Genomic DNA, 16235 nt, shown 5'->3' with positions numbered 1-16235 from the left:
AAGGTAAACACTTCCATAATGAGGCACTGTTTAGAAGGAAACAATTAGAAAACAATTTGCAGTACAGTACTAAACAGAACACAGTTAAAGGCTCATTACACAATCAAAGGCCTTCCATGCACACATATAGCATCAATAAGAGTGACAACACATCACTTATGCCTGCAGGTTTTGTTGTCATTACCTTTCACATAAGGAAGCTCATATGCTCCCACTTTCTTCAGAGTTCATTGTGCAGTGTAATAAAATACAATAATACAAACCTTTAACAGAGACAGCAAAAATAATTGAATTAAAAATTAGACAGTGAACCAATGCATATTTTACTGTAATACCCCATTATGCAAAAGATGGCTATAAAAAGAGGGTCAACTTATATGTCAAAAAAAAATATATGTACACATTGCTAGTGAGTTCACAGGAAAGTTTGACACTTATAGCCAAGGTATGCAATTTAAAATGATGTTGTAACCAAAGTAAAATGGCATAATTCATATGGAGATTTATCTTAACTGATAATTGTGATGTAATAGCCAGGTTATCATTATTTCCAACGTCACTTTAACCAAGTTTGACTGTATTGTACTTAAATTATTTATAACAACTGTCTGTAACTAGGCTCTGAATAGAATTCTAAGTTCTGGAAGCATATATGATATTCCAAAAATAAATCTAACCATGAAACAATACTGACTAATCGTAAATATCCTACCATGAAGGAATTATAGATATATATATTCTTTAAAAAGTGTGCAATTAAAACTGTTTTAATCACAAAATTACTGTTATATATCATGAGGTGTTTGTTACCCAAAAAGTTTCTGAATTCCCACTGTTATAATAATATGGATGATGGTATGGAGTTCTGCTGCAAGATAATGTTAACACACCTTTCTAAGAAGTTTGTTATTAATTTGCTCATCTTTGCTGTGGTGTTACAATGATGCTCAAAAAAATTGCATGACTTCATTTTAAGGTTGTCTTTATACTGGTGGCTAATATTTCAGAAATAGCTGAAATAACATAAATAAGTAATAACAATACACATATGAAATTATTAATTGCAGAAAAATTTACTTTTACGCTGCATGGCTAAATATACAATGAAATAAGTACTTTTATTCAAAATAACAGCATGTTACTTATGGTTCTTATAATAATAAAAATTCTAAAAAAGTGGTGATTTTTTTTCATTACTTTGCTCATACTAGGATGACAGGCAACTATATAATCAAACACACAACAAAATGCACATTAATATTTCATTGGACCATCCCTTGCTTTGATGACTGCTGCACATTGTTGTGGCATTGACTAGATAGGGTTCTGAATGCATTCCTGGGAAATCTCATGGTACCAAACACAGGCTAATGTCTCCTGCAGCTCTCTAATTGTTTTTGGTTTCTTTTGCATTACTGAAACACCCATTTTGTTCCAACAATTTTCAACTGGATTGAGGTCTGGATTGTTCTCAGGCAATGTTATTGTGCAAATTGATTTCTCCTTCAATCACTTTTGCACCTGTGGACAGTAAAATAAATTACCTTTATTTAAGCAGGAGTGCAAAGTTTTAAATTTACAAATTTTGTAAATTTAAAACTTTTGCTAATTTTATGAAGCAGTACTTCAGTTTTGGCTTTATGGCATGGGGCAGAATCATCCTGAAAAATGTAATTGGCAACAACAGTGATCTCTAATTGTGAGGAGTAATTTTGTCTCAAGAATGACCTGGCATACTTCAGAATTCGTTGTACGTACCCTTCACAAATTGAAGATGACCAACACCTCTGTGAAATACATTCCCATATTTGAGATGCAGAATGTTTCACTGTGGGGATGATAGTCAGGATGAAATTATTCTCCTCTTCTTCGTCTAACAGTCTGCTGGCCATCCTAACCATGCAAATTGAATTTTAATTCAACAGATAAAATTATGTTTCCATTGATCCTCTGACCAACTAGTATGCTCTTTTGCCCACTTCAGATGCTGGTCTTTTATTTTTTGTGTCAAAAGGCTTTCCCCCCCCCCCTTCTTGCGTGACATGCTACTCATCCCAATAAGAGAAGGCAGTACTTACATTTACTCCTCTATCCTCCTTCCATGCTGTTTTGAGATCTTTCAATGAGGATCTTCTGTTATGGACACATAGATGGATCAGAAATCTGCCGTGCATTGCAGAAGATATTTGTGGACATTCTTCATTTTCTTTGTTTAGACTGCCAGTCTGATAATTTTTTTAATAAATGTGCCACTGTTGACTAATTACAGTGTATCCTTTTAGCTATTTCATGCACAGAATGTCCATCTGCATTCAACACAGCAGCAGCAACACGTTTCCTATGTGATGTTAATTGTGAAAACTTAACCATCACAATACCACAGAATATGGGCTTGTGACATATACACAAACATCATAGCACTGCATGATAACCAATCAATGTGTACAGCCACTCCCTGAGTTACATAATACTCGACTTACAGAAATTCTACTTCACGCAAGTTTTTGCCAGCTGGTGCAAACTTAAAAAAAAATCGTGGAAACGTATTTTGCATCCCGTAGGAATAAATGGAGGTATCGTGAAAATATCATAATGTGAACCCAATAACACATTGTTTTTATTTGGTAATCGTTCCAAGATCTCGGAAGTTGAAATTTTTGCGATATAACTATTTGTCTCCTTAAAAGGTCATTTTTATAACGGAAATTGCACTACACTTTCACTGTTATCATATGTCCCATTATAAGAATCAATTTTGAATGCCTTTGTGATATTTTTATAAAACACATTTCTGGAGGTCACTACCATAAAACAATAAAAACAATTTGTACTTTCCGGTTTATTGGACTTTTCTGTAAGCACAATCTATTATAAACAGGTAGTAAACTCGATCTTATTGCATTTGCGATAATACCAATAACTGGAATTCTGTGGTTTTTATGTTACGGTATTATGATGAAATGAGTTCCCCTTCACTGAAATCTTCAATCATATAAAAATATAAATAAAAATTTCAGGATCTTCTCTTAGTTCCTATTTACTTATTACAATGATGAAGGGAAAGTGAGCATCGAAAAGTGCAAGTGGTGGTAGTGCCAGGAAATGAAACAAAATTGATTTAGAAATGAAGATGAAAATGATTAAGAAGTACGAAGCAGGACAAAGTTTATCATCTATTGCAAGGGAATTAGGTCTCGCTGCTTCAATAGTGAATACTATTTTAAAGGACAGTGCACGTATAAAAGAACATTGTCAAAGGAGCAACACACTTAAGATCAACAGTGATCACAAAACAGCGTTCAGGTGCTATACTGAAGATGGAACAGCTGTTAATAATATGGATGGAAAATCAGATTCAGAAGCAAATGCCTCTGAGTCTAATGACCATTCAAGCAAAAGCAACAAGTATTTATAAAGATATTAAAGATAAGTACGGCAAACCCCAAGCCAAGTTCGTGGCAAGCAGTGGGCAGTTTAATAGGTTCAAGCATCGCACTGGTTTCCAAAACGTATGCGGTGAAGTCGCCAGTGCTGATTCTGCAGCTGCAGAGAAAGTTAGTGATGTGTTGGAAAAAACCCCTTCTAAATCTCCACAGCCCTCAACTTCCGCAGTGGCGTGCTTATCAGCTGGAGAGTTAATTCTGGCAACGATGCTCGAAAGGTAAAACTTGCTGACGTTATGCCTGTCTCCTCTCTCGTTATGATGTAATTTTATAATTTTTAAATTTTTGTAATTTTTCCTGTGCATGAGATAAAAAAAATTGATAAAATAATTCTATTTACATGTTTGTCAAACATTTCTTTTTTTTTGCTTCAATCAAATTTGCAAGTGCTGCATAAACATTTAGGAAAATTCCGACTTACGTAGAGTTATGCAGAACACAACCCTTACGCAAGTTGGGAAGTGGCTGCATTATGATCTTCCTTTAAAAGGTCAAAATAGGAGATGAGAAAAGGGCTTACAGATATGATCCAGAAACAAAGTACAGTAAACCCCTGCTATTTGCGGGGGTTACGTTCCTGAGAAATGCCGCGAATACTGAGTTATTGCTCCCATAGTAATAAAGGGGATTCCATTCCAAAGTATGAAATATATAAGAAAAACTAGTCTAAAATTTTGTCTATGTATGTATTATATGTACCTTCATAATATGACTATGTACATAGTGAATTGCAAGCATATGGCATCGAAATGAAAATAAGAAACAATTTAATATTAAATGTAATATTTATTAGAAATTTCAAACAAATCTTTCAAACCAGCGCCTTTGCTAGCTAAAAAACTTATCCTGCCAGTGCTATCACCAGTTTTGCTAAAGTGTTGATAAAGGAGTTTTGCCTTTTCACGAATGATGAGTGAACTTAACGGAATTTTATTTTGAGTTCAGTCTTCTATCCACAGATTTAAAGCTTTTTCCATTTTTTTAAATTTAACATCACGAGTTACAGAGCAAATTTTTGAAGCAATTAGTGCGTTTTCACGGACACTACGGCAGATTTTTCCTTCCAATTTTTTGATTGATCGTACCGTTGACTCATTGATTTTATAATGTTTTGCCACTGAGGAGACACTTTCACCATTAGAAATTTTGTCTAATAATTCAATTTTATTCGCTAATGTCATCACCTTCTTTGATATTTTCACATTTCCCTTGTTATTCGTAGCCATATTTTTGTACGGGTTAGAAAGAACTTGTCCACAATAAAGTCACTTTCTTCCGTTAACACACTCGAAAAAGTCTGTTTTACACTGAAAAAGTAGATTTATCGCTTTTGTAAGCAGATCAATTTATAAATTGATAAATTTATTCAATTTATAAGCATATAAATTAAAAGCAAAGGACAAAACCTTCCATGACAAGCGCATAACACACTGAACAAGGATTAGCGAGAAACATCCAAGCTCGCGATTTTGTCACCCCTCTCCCCCCACCCACTGAGCGCTGTTTTGACCGGAAAAGATGATTTTAGCCACGCCTATGTTTTTTTATGGCGGAAAATGTTCATGGCGCTTTAAAATTCACATTTTTTTAGGTTTCATTTTATATTAAATCAGTGACCGCGAATACAGATACCGCAAATAGCGGGGGTTTACTGTAGTGTTTTTCTCAAAGGAAAAGTCCATCTCCACACCTAAAAGAAAAAAAGTTTGTTGAAAGATCAAAAGCATGTTGACCATGTTTTTTTGATATACTATCAATATGGGATTGCGCATCATTAATTCATTCCACAGAGCCATAATTTTAATCAGAACTTTTATAAAGGGATCCTTGGTGTCTTCAGAAGGCTGTCAGATCAAATGATCAATAAAGTATGACAGTTTACCTAATTTTGAGATAAAGTTATGCATAACTTTTACTACTATTACTTTCCTTCTGGTCAAGTGGCAACTGATTGGAAAGAGAGAGAATTTTGATAAAATATTTAAAAAGAGTGAAGAAAATCTAATTCTGCTATAATACAAAAAGAAATAAACAGAATACTTACTGCATATAATGCTAATATTAAAAATAATGAAGAATACACAGCTGATATGCTAAAAAATATATAAGCATCTCCATCAAGTGGTCTTCCATCATTACTGAATATTGCTAAAAGAACCTATAAAAAATATATAAGAATAATATAGAATTATTAAAATACTGACAAAAGAACCATTTTATATTGCTGTTTTATAGCAAATAAAATGAGTCATTTTATTAATTAAACTGATATCTGGTTGAATATAACAAATAATAGGTCTACATTAACTAAATGGTTAATGCAAGGGTGGGAAAATACTAGGCACAAAGTTATCTAAAAAGTTTTGCCTAACACCTAGTGGAATAGTAGGTATCAGGTGAATTCGGATGCTTCACAGCTCATCTACAAAGTGGGAGATTGGCAACCACATGTCTACTTGCATGTATACTTGTACATACACTAATGATGGGGGGTATAGTATATAAATTTGATGGAATTGAAGTACTGGTTAATTCACAAAATGCAGAGATTGTAGGGATGTTGTAAAATGGTGTCACTCAGGCATAAATGGATGCAGAATTTGAATACAGTAAGTACAATTTATACAGCAAGGATAGACAGGCCAGAAAGGAAGGGTGATGCTCTTTGTTTAAAAGCACACAGAATCCAAGGCAATGCACTAGGCTGACATGAGTGGCCTGTGTAATGTTAAATCAGTTTCATCTGACATATGCACTGAGGTACAAAGACTAAAAGATTAACAACAGCTGTAGGGAGAGTGAAAGTGATTCTTGCACTGCTTCTATTGAAATATGCAGCAGCCTGGAAAGTAAGGTGTCAGTGATTTCAAGGCCTGCTGAGAATCCTCATGGAACATGCAAATACATGAGCTGTGCTAGGATAACTAAGAGTAAGAACAAGTGCATGTATATTTGCATGTCCACTAAAGTTAGGAGCATAGTAAATAAATTTGAAGTACTAGTTAAGTCATCAGATGTGGACATTGTACAGATATTAGACATGCTATCACTCAGATATAATGGATGAAGAATTTATTTGAATATGCAAGTACAATGTCTACAGGAAGAACAGACAGGACAGGAAGTGGGGTTATGCTCTTAGTTAATAACTGTATTAAATCTAAAGCAATTCATCTAGTTCATATGAGTGACAAGTGCAATGTAGGGTCAGTTTGGTGTAAAATAAGCACTGGGAAAATGAGAGTAGGAGTGTTATAAGCCTTATAACTCATATGAGTATAATGAACAACTATACAGAAATATAAAGTGGACAAGTACATGAGAATGTCTTATAATGAGGGATTTTAACTTTCCAGATATTGACTGAAACTTGTGGGTTGGTCACTCACACACTAGCAAGAATTTTGTGGATTTATTAGATGATTGTTTTCTACAGTAGCATGTTAGAAAGAGCAATACATTTTATCTGATTATCAACAGTGATTCTTCATGCATTAAAAATCTGCAGACAAAAGAATCACTACGTGGCAGTAACTGATGTGAGATTTACTTAAGTAAATTATTTAAGTTTTACACTTGTTAGAGAAGTAATGTAGGACCATCTAGGGAGGAGTGCAGTTACTCAACCACCATCACAAGTAAATGAAAGAGCTTTTGCTTTCAAACCAACTGATGATACCAAGAGCAAATTCTAAATGGGAAGCATTCAGGGAAATAATCACAAAAGATACTAGGCTGTTTATACCAACTAAGAAATACTGTTCAAGGCTTAGACCTAAATGGATGCCAGAAGAACTTATGAGACTCATGGAAAAGAAGAAAAATGCATGGAATACATATAAATTATCAGGTGATACAGAAGGCTACAATAGATATAAACTAGTCTGTAATGACGTCACAAAGGAGACCAGGCAAAATAAGGCAGATTACAAGATGTTCTGGCAAAGAATGCAAATAAAGGCAGCAGACTTCTTTTACTTCTGCGAACAATAAAAGGAAGGGGCTGAATCATATTGGCCCACTTGATATTAATGGCTTAAAGGTTGATGATCCTGCTCAGGTTGTTGACAAACTGAATAGGTAGTTTGCATCTACAATCATGTATGAGGAATCCTTTAGGGAATGGAATGTCAAAAGTTTTTCAAATTCTAACAGGGAAATAAATGATACTGTGATAACTGAGAAGAAAGTGGAAGAGAAATTGTTGAAGCGAAATATAAAAAAGACACGTGGGATGGATGGTATATATCCAGTTGTACTAACAGAGGCAGCAAAGGGGGTAAGAAAACCCTTGGTGATAATTATGACAGTGTCTTTGGATTCAGGAGTGATAACTATGGACTGGAAATGTGTGAATGTGTCAACAAATTCATAAAAGTATTAAAGAGTGACAGGAGTAATTACAGATGAATTAGCTTAACTTCTGTTCCAGGAAAAATAATGGAGTCAATTGTTAAAGAAGTAATGCAGGACCATCTAAAGAGGAGTGCAGTTATACTTCAGTTACAGCATGGGGTTGTCAAGGGGCGATCTTGTCTGACCAATTTGATTGGATACTATAATGCAGTAACAAAGGAACTGGATGCAAAAAAAAAAAAAGTTTAATATCATATACTTGGATTTAAGGAAAGGTTTTGATAATGCTGCACACAAAGGACTGCTGTACAAATGGAGCACTGTGGCATTAAGGGCAAATTGCTGTTATGGATAAATGGATGATTGAGTGGGAGAAGACAGTGATTATCAATGGATACTACCTCTTCGGCGATTAATGTTATTAGTGGAGTCCCCCAGGTTTTGGTGTTAGGCCCATTGTTGTTTTCTATATTTATCAATGAAACTGATGTCCAAGTTTGCAGATGATACAAAGGTTGGCAGGGTGGATAATGACAGGAATGATGACATGCTATTGCAACAGGATCTAGAAAAGCTGCAGTGTCCTGAGAAATGTATACTGAAGTTTAACATTGACAAATGCAAAATACTGCATACAGGTAGCAGTAACCCCAGAATAGTGGAAAACGAAAAAGACCTGAAGGTAAGTGTGCAGTCAGATATGAAGTTTTCTGAGGAATGCAGACAGGCTGCCAGGAGTGTTCATGTGGTTTTGTCAATTTTATACAGGAATTTTGGTAACAGGGATAAGGTGATTATCCCACTGTAAAAGGCAATGGTCAGGCCACATCTTGAATGCTGCACACAGGTGCAGCATTCAAGATGTTCCCATAATCCTCATTATGGGAACAAGGAGGTGCTCTTACCAAGAAAGACTTAAGTTCTGCAAATTGTAGCATCTGGAGACTACTGGAACAAATGGACAGGTGATTTTTTTTTTTTTTTTTTTTTTTGCTGATGCTGTATAAGCTTGCTTTCTTACATCATTTGCCAGTAATACTAATAATTGTAACATTTACTGTGAATGTTTCAAGAAGCTAATATGTGGCTAGCAGCCTCAAGCAAAATGCTACCCTTCAGTGTGACAATGCAAAACAGCTCCAGATAGGTACATATTTGCCATGTTTAAAGTCTTTATATATCATATTTATTCCCCATAAAAACTATTATTTATTTATTTTTGTTTTCACTCTTAAAATTTTACAACTGAAAATTCGTCTTTGTTTATCGGTTGCGTTCTGGGGTTAAGAAAAGATTACACAAATTATTAGAGAAAATGGAGAAATTGATGTGAGCAGGGTTTTTTTTTTTTTTTTTTTTTGTGGCTGATGCTGTATAAGTTTGCTTCCTTGCCTCAACTGCCACTAAACTAATTACAACAGATGTATCATTGTCTACTGTGAATGTGTCAATACCATGTCCATATTCAGTACTGGAATATAGTGGCGGACACTGCATTATTGCTGTGAATTTGTTATTAACTGATATTGATTGGCTTACTGATATTATTTAGAGCAAGGGTTCCCAACCTTTTTTTGCTTGTGGACCCCCTGAGTCCTAACTTTACGTATGTGAACCCCCATATACACATATGTAATATTCCTAAATGAAATATTTATTTGTAGGTTAGTAAAAGCTAATAATTAAACAATTCCAATATAATATAAAAAATGTAAATTACAAATTTTGAAAATTTTAATTGATAAAACAAACATATTTTTACTTGTAATGACAGAATTAGAAAAAAAAATTTTTTTTAAATACTATTTCAAACAACATAGAGGATCGCATTAAATAGGCCCTACTAATGAGATCCTTGTGGCTGATGTTTTGATATTAGCATTTTAATATCTGACTCCAATTTTGTGAGAGTCGAATGAAGATCACCTCTTTTTACTATATCAAATCGATTACAATTTTTTGTTAACAACTGTGTTACACGACTAAAGCCAGATTCCACAAGATAAGATGATGGGAAAACAATGACATACATTTTAGCTTTCTCCCATAAAAGTGGATATTTACATGCAATGTCACTATTCTTCCATACATCATGCTTTCCTTTTTTGAATAGACTTCGGACTGTCTCATCAGACCACAATTCAACAAGTTCCTCTTGTAAATAAATTTCAACATCAGCAACACTTACCTCAATGGAATCAGCACCCAATCTGGGATGTTCAGTTCTAGTAGGTCCTTGAACCAAACTTGCATGTCTTCATAAATTTTTTTTTAAATGATCAACATACACAACACAATCATCACTGCTAACTGAAGCAAGGTTTGGAAACTGGTCAAATGCACGGCGTGAGATATTAAGACTGTACAATTTGAGTTTTCCTAGGAATGCATTAATGGCTTCTTTGCTAGATATTAAGTCACAATTATGTCCTTGCTGCAGCTTATTAAGATAATTCAGTTTTTAAACACATCTGAGAGGTAAAATATGTCTGTTTTCAAGGCAATCAACTGTTTTCCAATCTCCTTTTAGTTTAGAAATGATACAATACTGTCCCAAAGAACGACGAAGCAACGAAGACAATTGCCTTTAGATAACCATCGCACCTCTGTATGCAGTACAAGACGGTCAAATCCTTCTTCATTTTCATCACAAAATTTGCGAAAGAGATGAAGCCTAAACAAGAGTTTAGGCTTCATGAAGACGTCCACTCAAATCTCTTCACCACCAGATGTTGGCAGTGAATCACGCAGTGTATGCAAAATACTTTTGGCAATGCATTTTTTAAATGAGTGTTAAACCCTCTGTACCTACTGACCATGGAAGGAGCGCCATCAGTAGCACAAGCCATTAAATTTTCGAGTGGAATATTTTTTTCTCTAAAATAAGACTGGACTGTTTTGAGGAGTATTTCCTCTCTGAGTTGATTATCATCCATACATCTTACATATGCCAATAAAAGTGCTTCATTGCCCATCAAAGTTGATTCATCGAGTTGCATTGCAAACTGTTTCACTTGTAATTGAGAAATAAGTTGATTTTCTACATCTTCAGACATTTCATCAATGTGTCTGGATATTGTGTTATTGTTCAAAGGAAGGTTATCGGTAATTTCACATGCATTTTTGTTTTACATTGTTGAAATTACAACTGATATCAAAGGCAAGATGACAGTTTCACCAATGCTATGTGGCTTTCCAGATTTTGCTATTATTTTGCTGATTTCATATGATGCTAATAAACCGCTACCTTTATTGCTTGCTTGTTTACTAAAAATCTGATCCAATTTGTTTCTTCCTTGAAAATTGTCTCGTAGTCTTCAGAAATACTCCACTGATTTATTTTTCTTTTCACTATGCCTTGTCTCCAAATCGTGACGAAGCTTACTTGGCTTCATGCTATCATTAGACAGCACAGTCATACATATAAGACACATTGGTTTTGTGATATTCTCTGGTGATTCAATAAAACCATACGACAGATATTCAGTCAAATAGTGTCTTGTTTTCTTCTTTGCATGAGCCATGGGTAATCTGAAAACAATAATAATATTATTAACCTCAAATATTTAATGTTGGAAATGCTTGTAGTGCCTAATGGAAATATAGTTCACTAGAACAATAACGTTCAATAACACACATAGATTTCACCACGATGATGCCGATTAGTTACTATAGAATGAAATGACTGCCTCTGACTGACTGACTCTTTCTAGATTAGTCGGTGCTTAAATAATGTTTTCTTCTTCGAGAATTTTCTATGGAAAGAAATTTTTTTTGCGTAAACTGAAGAAGGTTCCAGAAAATACGAGTAGCTTCTAACTGCGAATTTCTGGACTTTTCTATGACATTAGTTTATTTTATTATTTATTTTTATTTAACAAATTATTTTATTTATAATATTTTTTCATGAACCCCTTAGCTCATATTATGGACCCCTGAAATACCATTTTTTTCTTGTGGACCCCTCAAAGCTTCTATGGACCCCTGGGGGTCCTTGTGGACCCCGGTTGGGAAACGCTGATTTAGAGTATCCAATGATTCCAGTGATATTTATTTCCAGATAAAGTTAAAATTCCATACTACAGAAATCACATATTCCTCTGCAATCAATAATTCATACCCCATAACTAATTTTTAAGATTCAATTTTTTTTGTGTATCTAAAATTATGGCTATTAATACAGTATTTTCTTATTAACTTAGAGGAAATGAGAATGCTAGGTTAACATCACTATAATTTAAATAATAGTGTAGCTATTACTTAATACTTTCAATAATAATGATATTAGTACAGGTTTTAAAAATCACAACTACATTCTAAACCAATCCATAAAAGGTGTTTATAGGCAGGATAAGAACAGAATAATTATGCAGGAATCAATGTAGTTGTGTCGGGATGTTGGAAAACCATGACCAATTCATCAGTGAAAAGATTCACTTAGATCCTAGATTCACCTAGCTAGCACAAAATGGCAAAAAGTTTCCAGTGGCAAAATGCACACCCTGTGATAATTAATCACATTACCTGACAAAGAACAGCACAGCTTTACCTTTAAATCCTCATTCAAATCGTTACTATAGTGTGGAGCACGAATATGAGATTTAAGAGTATAGTGACTTCTCAGCTACTCAATATACTGAAGCAGCTTTCTTTTTTTTAGTCATATCTAATAAATTTCAAAAAATTAAAACAACTTACTGTTACTTGAAAATCCAACTTTAACAGAGCAAAATAATAACGACGTTGTCTATACATTTCTGAAACAGAAAAGAGACAGTTTCACCACTGGAAGATAACAAAAGAGATTATTATTATATGTTAAATTCAATATACAGTAGACTCTCGATTTTCCAGGATAGAGGGTAAAAAAATATTCCCGGATAATCCAAAAATATAGTAAGTCCCCGACATACACAAGAGATACACTCCAGTACTTCTTACGCAAGTCGAGTTTCACGTAACTCGGGAATGACTAATAAAATATTGCTACTATATCCGAGATCTGCCACATTTACAAAAACCACATAATATCTTCAGAAGAATGAAGAAAAATAGTTATATATTTTTAATTAGTTCAATTAAAAACTTTATCTGGGGACAGCGGTGGAGTAGCCAGAGGGGCACATAAGAAGAGAAAACATAAAAGGAAGAAAAAAACACGTTATTCAACTTTTCTGTGTTTCTCCTTTTGTGTTCACCACAGCCACTGACAAATCTGAATTCCGTGCGATACACGTTATTAATGTTTGACCATTTTCCTACTTTCTTATTATTTTAATTTTCTGATTCAACTCAATCACTTTTCTTTTCTTGGTTATTTAGTTAGTTAGTTATTTGGTTTTTAAGAGCATTAGCAACTAAGGCCATATTGCTCCAGGATATGCGGTGGTCATTCCCTGACCTTTCCACATCCTCCGTATTTGGTGGTCACGGGCTTGAACCCCAGTATAATCAAGAAGCGTGTGCTACGCACTGCTGCTCCTTCCCACCTGGCTACGGAGGCACCTCCTTTTCTTGGTAGATTTACTAGTAGCGCTTTCACTTATTCTCTTAGTCAGCACTGTGATAACAGTCAAAATAAAATTTTCTGTAAAGAACTTCACAGGGTTAAGGCAAAAACTCACTATTATCACTCCACGCGAGCTCACATTTTACTAAAGCACATTTCTGGAGGTCACTGCCATAAAACAAAAACAATTTGCACTTTCTGATTTATTGGGCTTTTCTATTAGTGCAATTAATTATAAACGGATAGTAAACTCGATCTTATTGCATTTGCAATAATACCGATAGCTGGAATTCTGCGGGTTTTTACATTATTATAATGAAATGTGTGTCCCCTTCACTGAAATCTTCAGTCATATAAAAAAATATATAAATAACATAATGTAAGTCCAAAGCTATATGAAGTCGGGGACTTACTGTATCGAAAAATGTTCAGCAACCTCGTAAAAAGCATGACAATAGGTAAAAAAAACGAAAAAAACTTACCATGCACTACCCGCATGTCCAATAAGATGCTGCCCTTTATTTTTTAAAATGTCAATTTTAAATCTAATAGCTTCCCTTTATTTTTTATAATGTCGTGTATGGTTTGGTCACCAACATTATAATGGTTCCTTAGCAATTTAACAGATGCACCATTTTCAAACTTTTGAATCATTTCAAGAGTTTGTATAATTGAAAGCACAATTCTTGTGTTTGCCCATCATTTTCACAAATTCTAAAAGAAAAAGAAAAAAAAATTCCGACATCCCTGACATGCACACCCAGGGTCCTGAGTTGGATATCATCATTCTTCTTCTTGGTGATTCCCTTGCACTTCTGACTCTCTTTCTGTCTCTCTCTCAGGGTAATTCAGAAATTTTTTTGGCTGGTGCAGCATAAGCCTCAGGCTTCCTTGTACCATATAGCTAACAATAATAATAATAATAAAGAAACAAAACTTGTCCTTTTTCAGTGTGATGGAACACAACAATTAACGCGATGCACTAAAACAAACTAAACATTTGGTCTCTTTTTTTTTTGAGCGGCGGATGTGAAGACAGCAGGAGTTGCAAGATAATAGGTACACTAATCTCCCAATGGGGATTTATAACGCCGCTTCTTGTCGTTTATTTACTTACGACTTGCATTTTATGATTTTTTTTTTTTTTTTTTTAAATTTGGGATTGCGAAGTGTCCCGGTTAATCAACTTCCCAGTTAATCAGACCCAGGTAAATCAGAGTCTGCTGTAATTAGTGAAATTTTAAAGTATGTAAAGGGTAAGGAAAGAATGAAAGAGTTATGTCCCTGCTGGGCAGAGCTTTACCATAAAAAGAGAGGCTGAGTCTATTCCCTTCCACACATTTTTTTTTTGAATACTTCATCAGAACACCGATATAGCTATCTCTAGTCTATAATGAAGTACTGAATATTCCAATGAACACTGGATACTCAGTAATTTAACAACCAAGATTTACCAACCAAGTATAGCTTTCTTTAGATATGTCATTACTCAATAATACTGCCTGGAGGTATTCACAAATCAATTTGGTATGTGCATAAGATTGTGTCACCACCCTGCACATTTCATAGTTTTTTTGGATAGAAATAGTCATAATTTATGGATAGCATTAGCATTAGTAGAGGCATTTGATGCAAGAAAGTAAGCTTATGCAGCATCAGCCAAAAAAAAAAAAAAAAAACCCACTTCCACTTCACCCCGCTGTTCGTTCAAAATACCTGTCCAACTGAGCCTTAAACTTATTTAGGCTATCAACCTCCACCACAAGGGATGGAAGTCTGTTCCACCAACCAACCACCCGCTGGCTAAAGGCAAATTTCCGCACGTCTATCCTACATCTCTCTTTCCTCAATTTGAATTTATGCCCTCTCAGGTGATTTTTCTGAGCTAGAGGAAGAATCCCATCAGCATTGAGCATGCTTAAACCATTCAAGGCTTTATACACCTCTATCAGATCACCTCGCTGGTGCCTAGTCTCCAGACACTGTAATTTGCAAAACTTAAGCCTTTCTTCGTAAGAGCACCCCTTTGTTCCATTCACTAATCTTGTTGCCCTTCTCTGTACTTGTTCCAGCAGCTCTACATCCTTCTTGAAATGAGGCCTCCAGACCTGTATACAGTACTCTAGGTGTGGCCTGACCATCGCCTTATACAATGGAATAATCACCTCCTTATCCCTGCTGGAAAAATTCCTGTATATCATTGACTCCATGAGCTACTCTTGCAGCCCGTCTGCACTGCTCAGAGAACTTCATATCTGCCTGCACAACTACCCCCAAGTCCCTTTCATTCTCTACCACTGTCAGTGTAGTACCACAGAGTTGATACGTTGCTCTGGGGTTGCTGTTTCCCATGTGTAGTACTTTACATTTGTCAATGTTAAACTTCATTTGCCACCTCTCAGCCCATCTGCTCAACCTTTCCAGATCCTGTTGCAGCAGCATAGTGTCAGTAGTGTCCTTGACAACCCTGCCAACCTTTGTATCATCTGCAAACTTCGACATTAAGCCCGATATACCATCATCAATATCATTTATAAATACAGAAAACAATAATGGACCCAACACTGAGCCCTGAGGGACTCCACTAATAACATCAGTCCACGATGAGCAGTGTCCATTGATTACCACTCTCTGTCTTCTCCCCCTCAACCACCCCTTTATCCATAGCAGCAATTTGCTTCCAATGTCACACTGCTCCAATTTGTGTAGCAGTCTTCCATGTGCAACAGTATCAAAAGCCTTTCTAAGATCCAAGTATATAATATCAAAGTTATTCCCTGCATCCAGTTCTTTTGTGACTGCATCATAGTATCCAATCAAGTTGGTCAGGCAAGACTTCCCCTTAACAAAACCATGCTGTGTCTGAGCTATAACTGAAGTCTTGTCTAAATGATCCTGCAGTGCTTCTTTAACCAGTGCCTCCATTA

The 16235-nt window shown here is 35.1% G+C and overlaps 1 protein-coding gene across 1 annotated transcript in view; it reads right to left on the bottom strand.

Moving 5' to 3' along the window:
* Positions 1-16235, bottom strand: part of LOC150090326 (uncharacterized) — an 88029-nt gene that overhangs the window by 32163 nt on the left and 39631 nt on the right. The window contains exons 5-6 of the mRNA XM_090390269.1: positions 12498-12556; positions 5488-5601 (exon numbers count right to left, since the gene is read on the bottom strand). Of these exons, the coding sequence (XP_090246395.1) occupies positions 5488-5601; positions 12498-12556 (173 nt within the window). The remainder of the gene's footprint in view (positions 1-5487; positions 5602-12497; positions 12557-16235) is intronic.

This window comes from Mastigoproctus giganteus, chromosome 2, assembly GCF_048544385.1.
Source record: "Mastigoproctus giganteus isolate SK-2022 chromosome 2, ASM4854438v1, whole genome shotgun sequence".
Taxonomy (NCBI): Eukaryota; Metazoa; Arthropoda; class Arachnida; order Uropygi; family Thelyphonidae; genus Mastigoproctus; species Mastigoproctus giganteus.
This window is presented reverse-complemented; position numbering and strand designations above follow the sequence as displayed.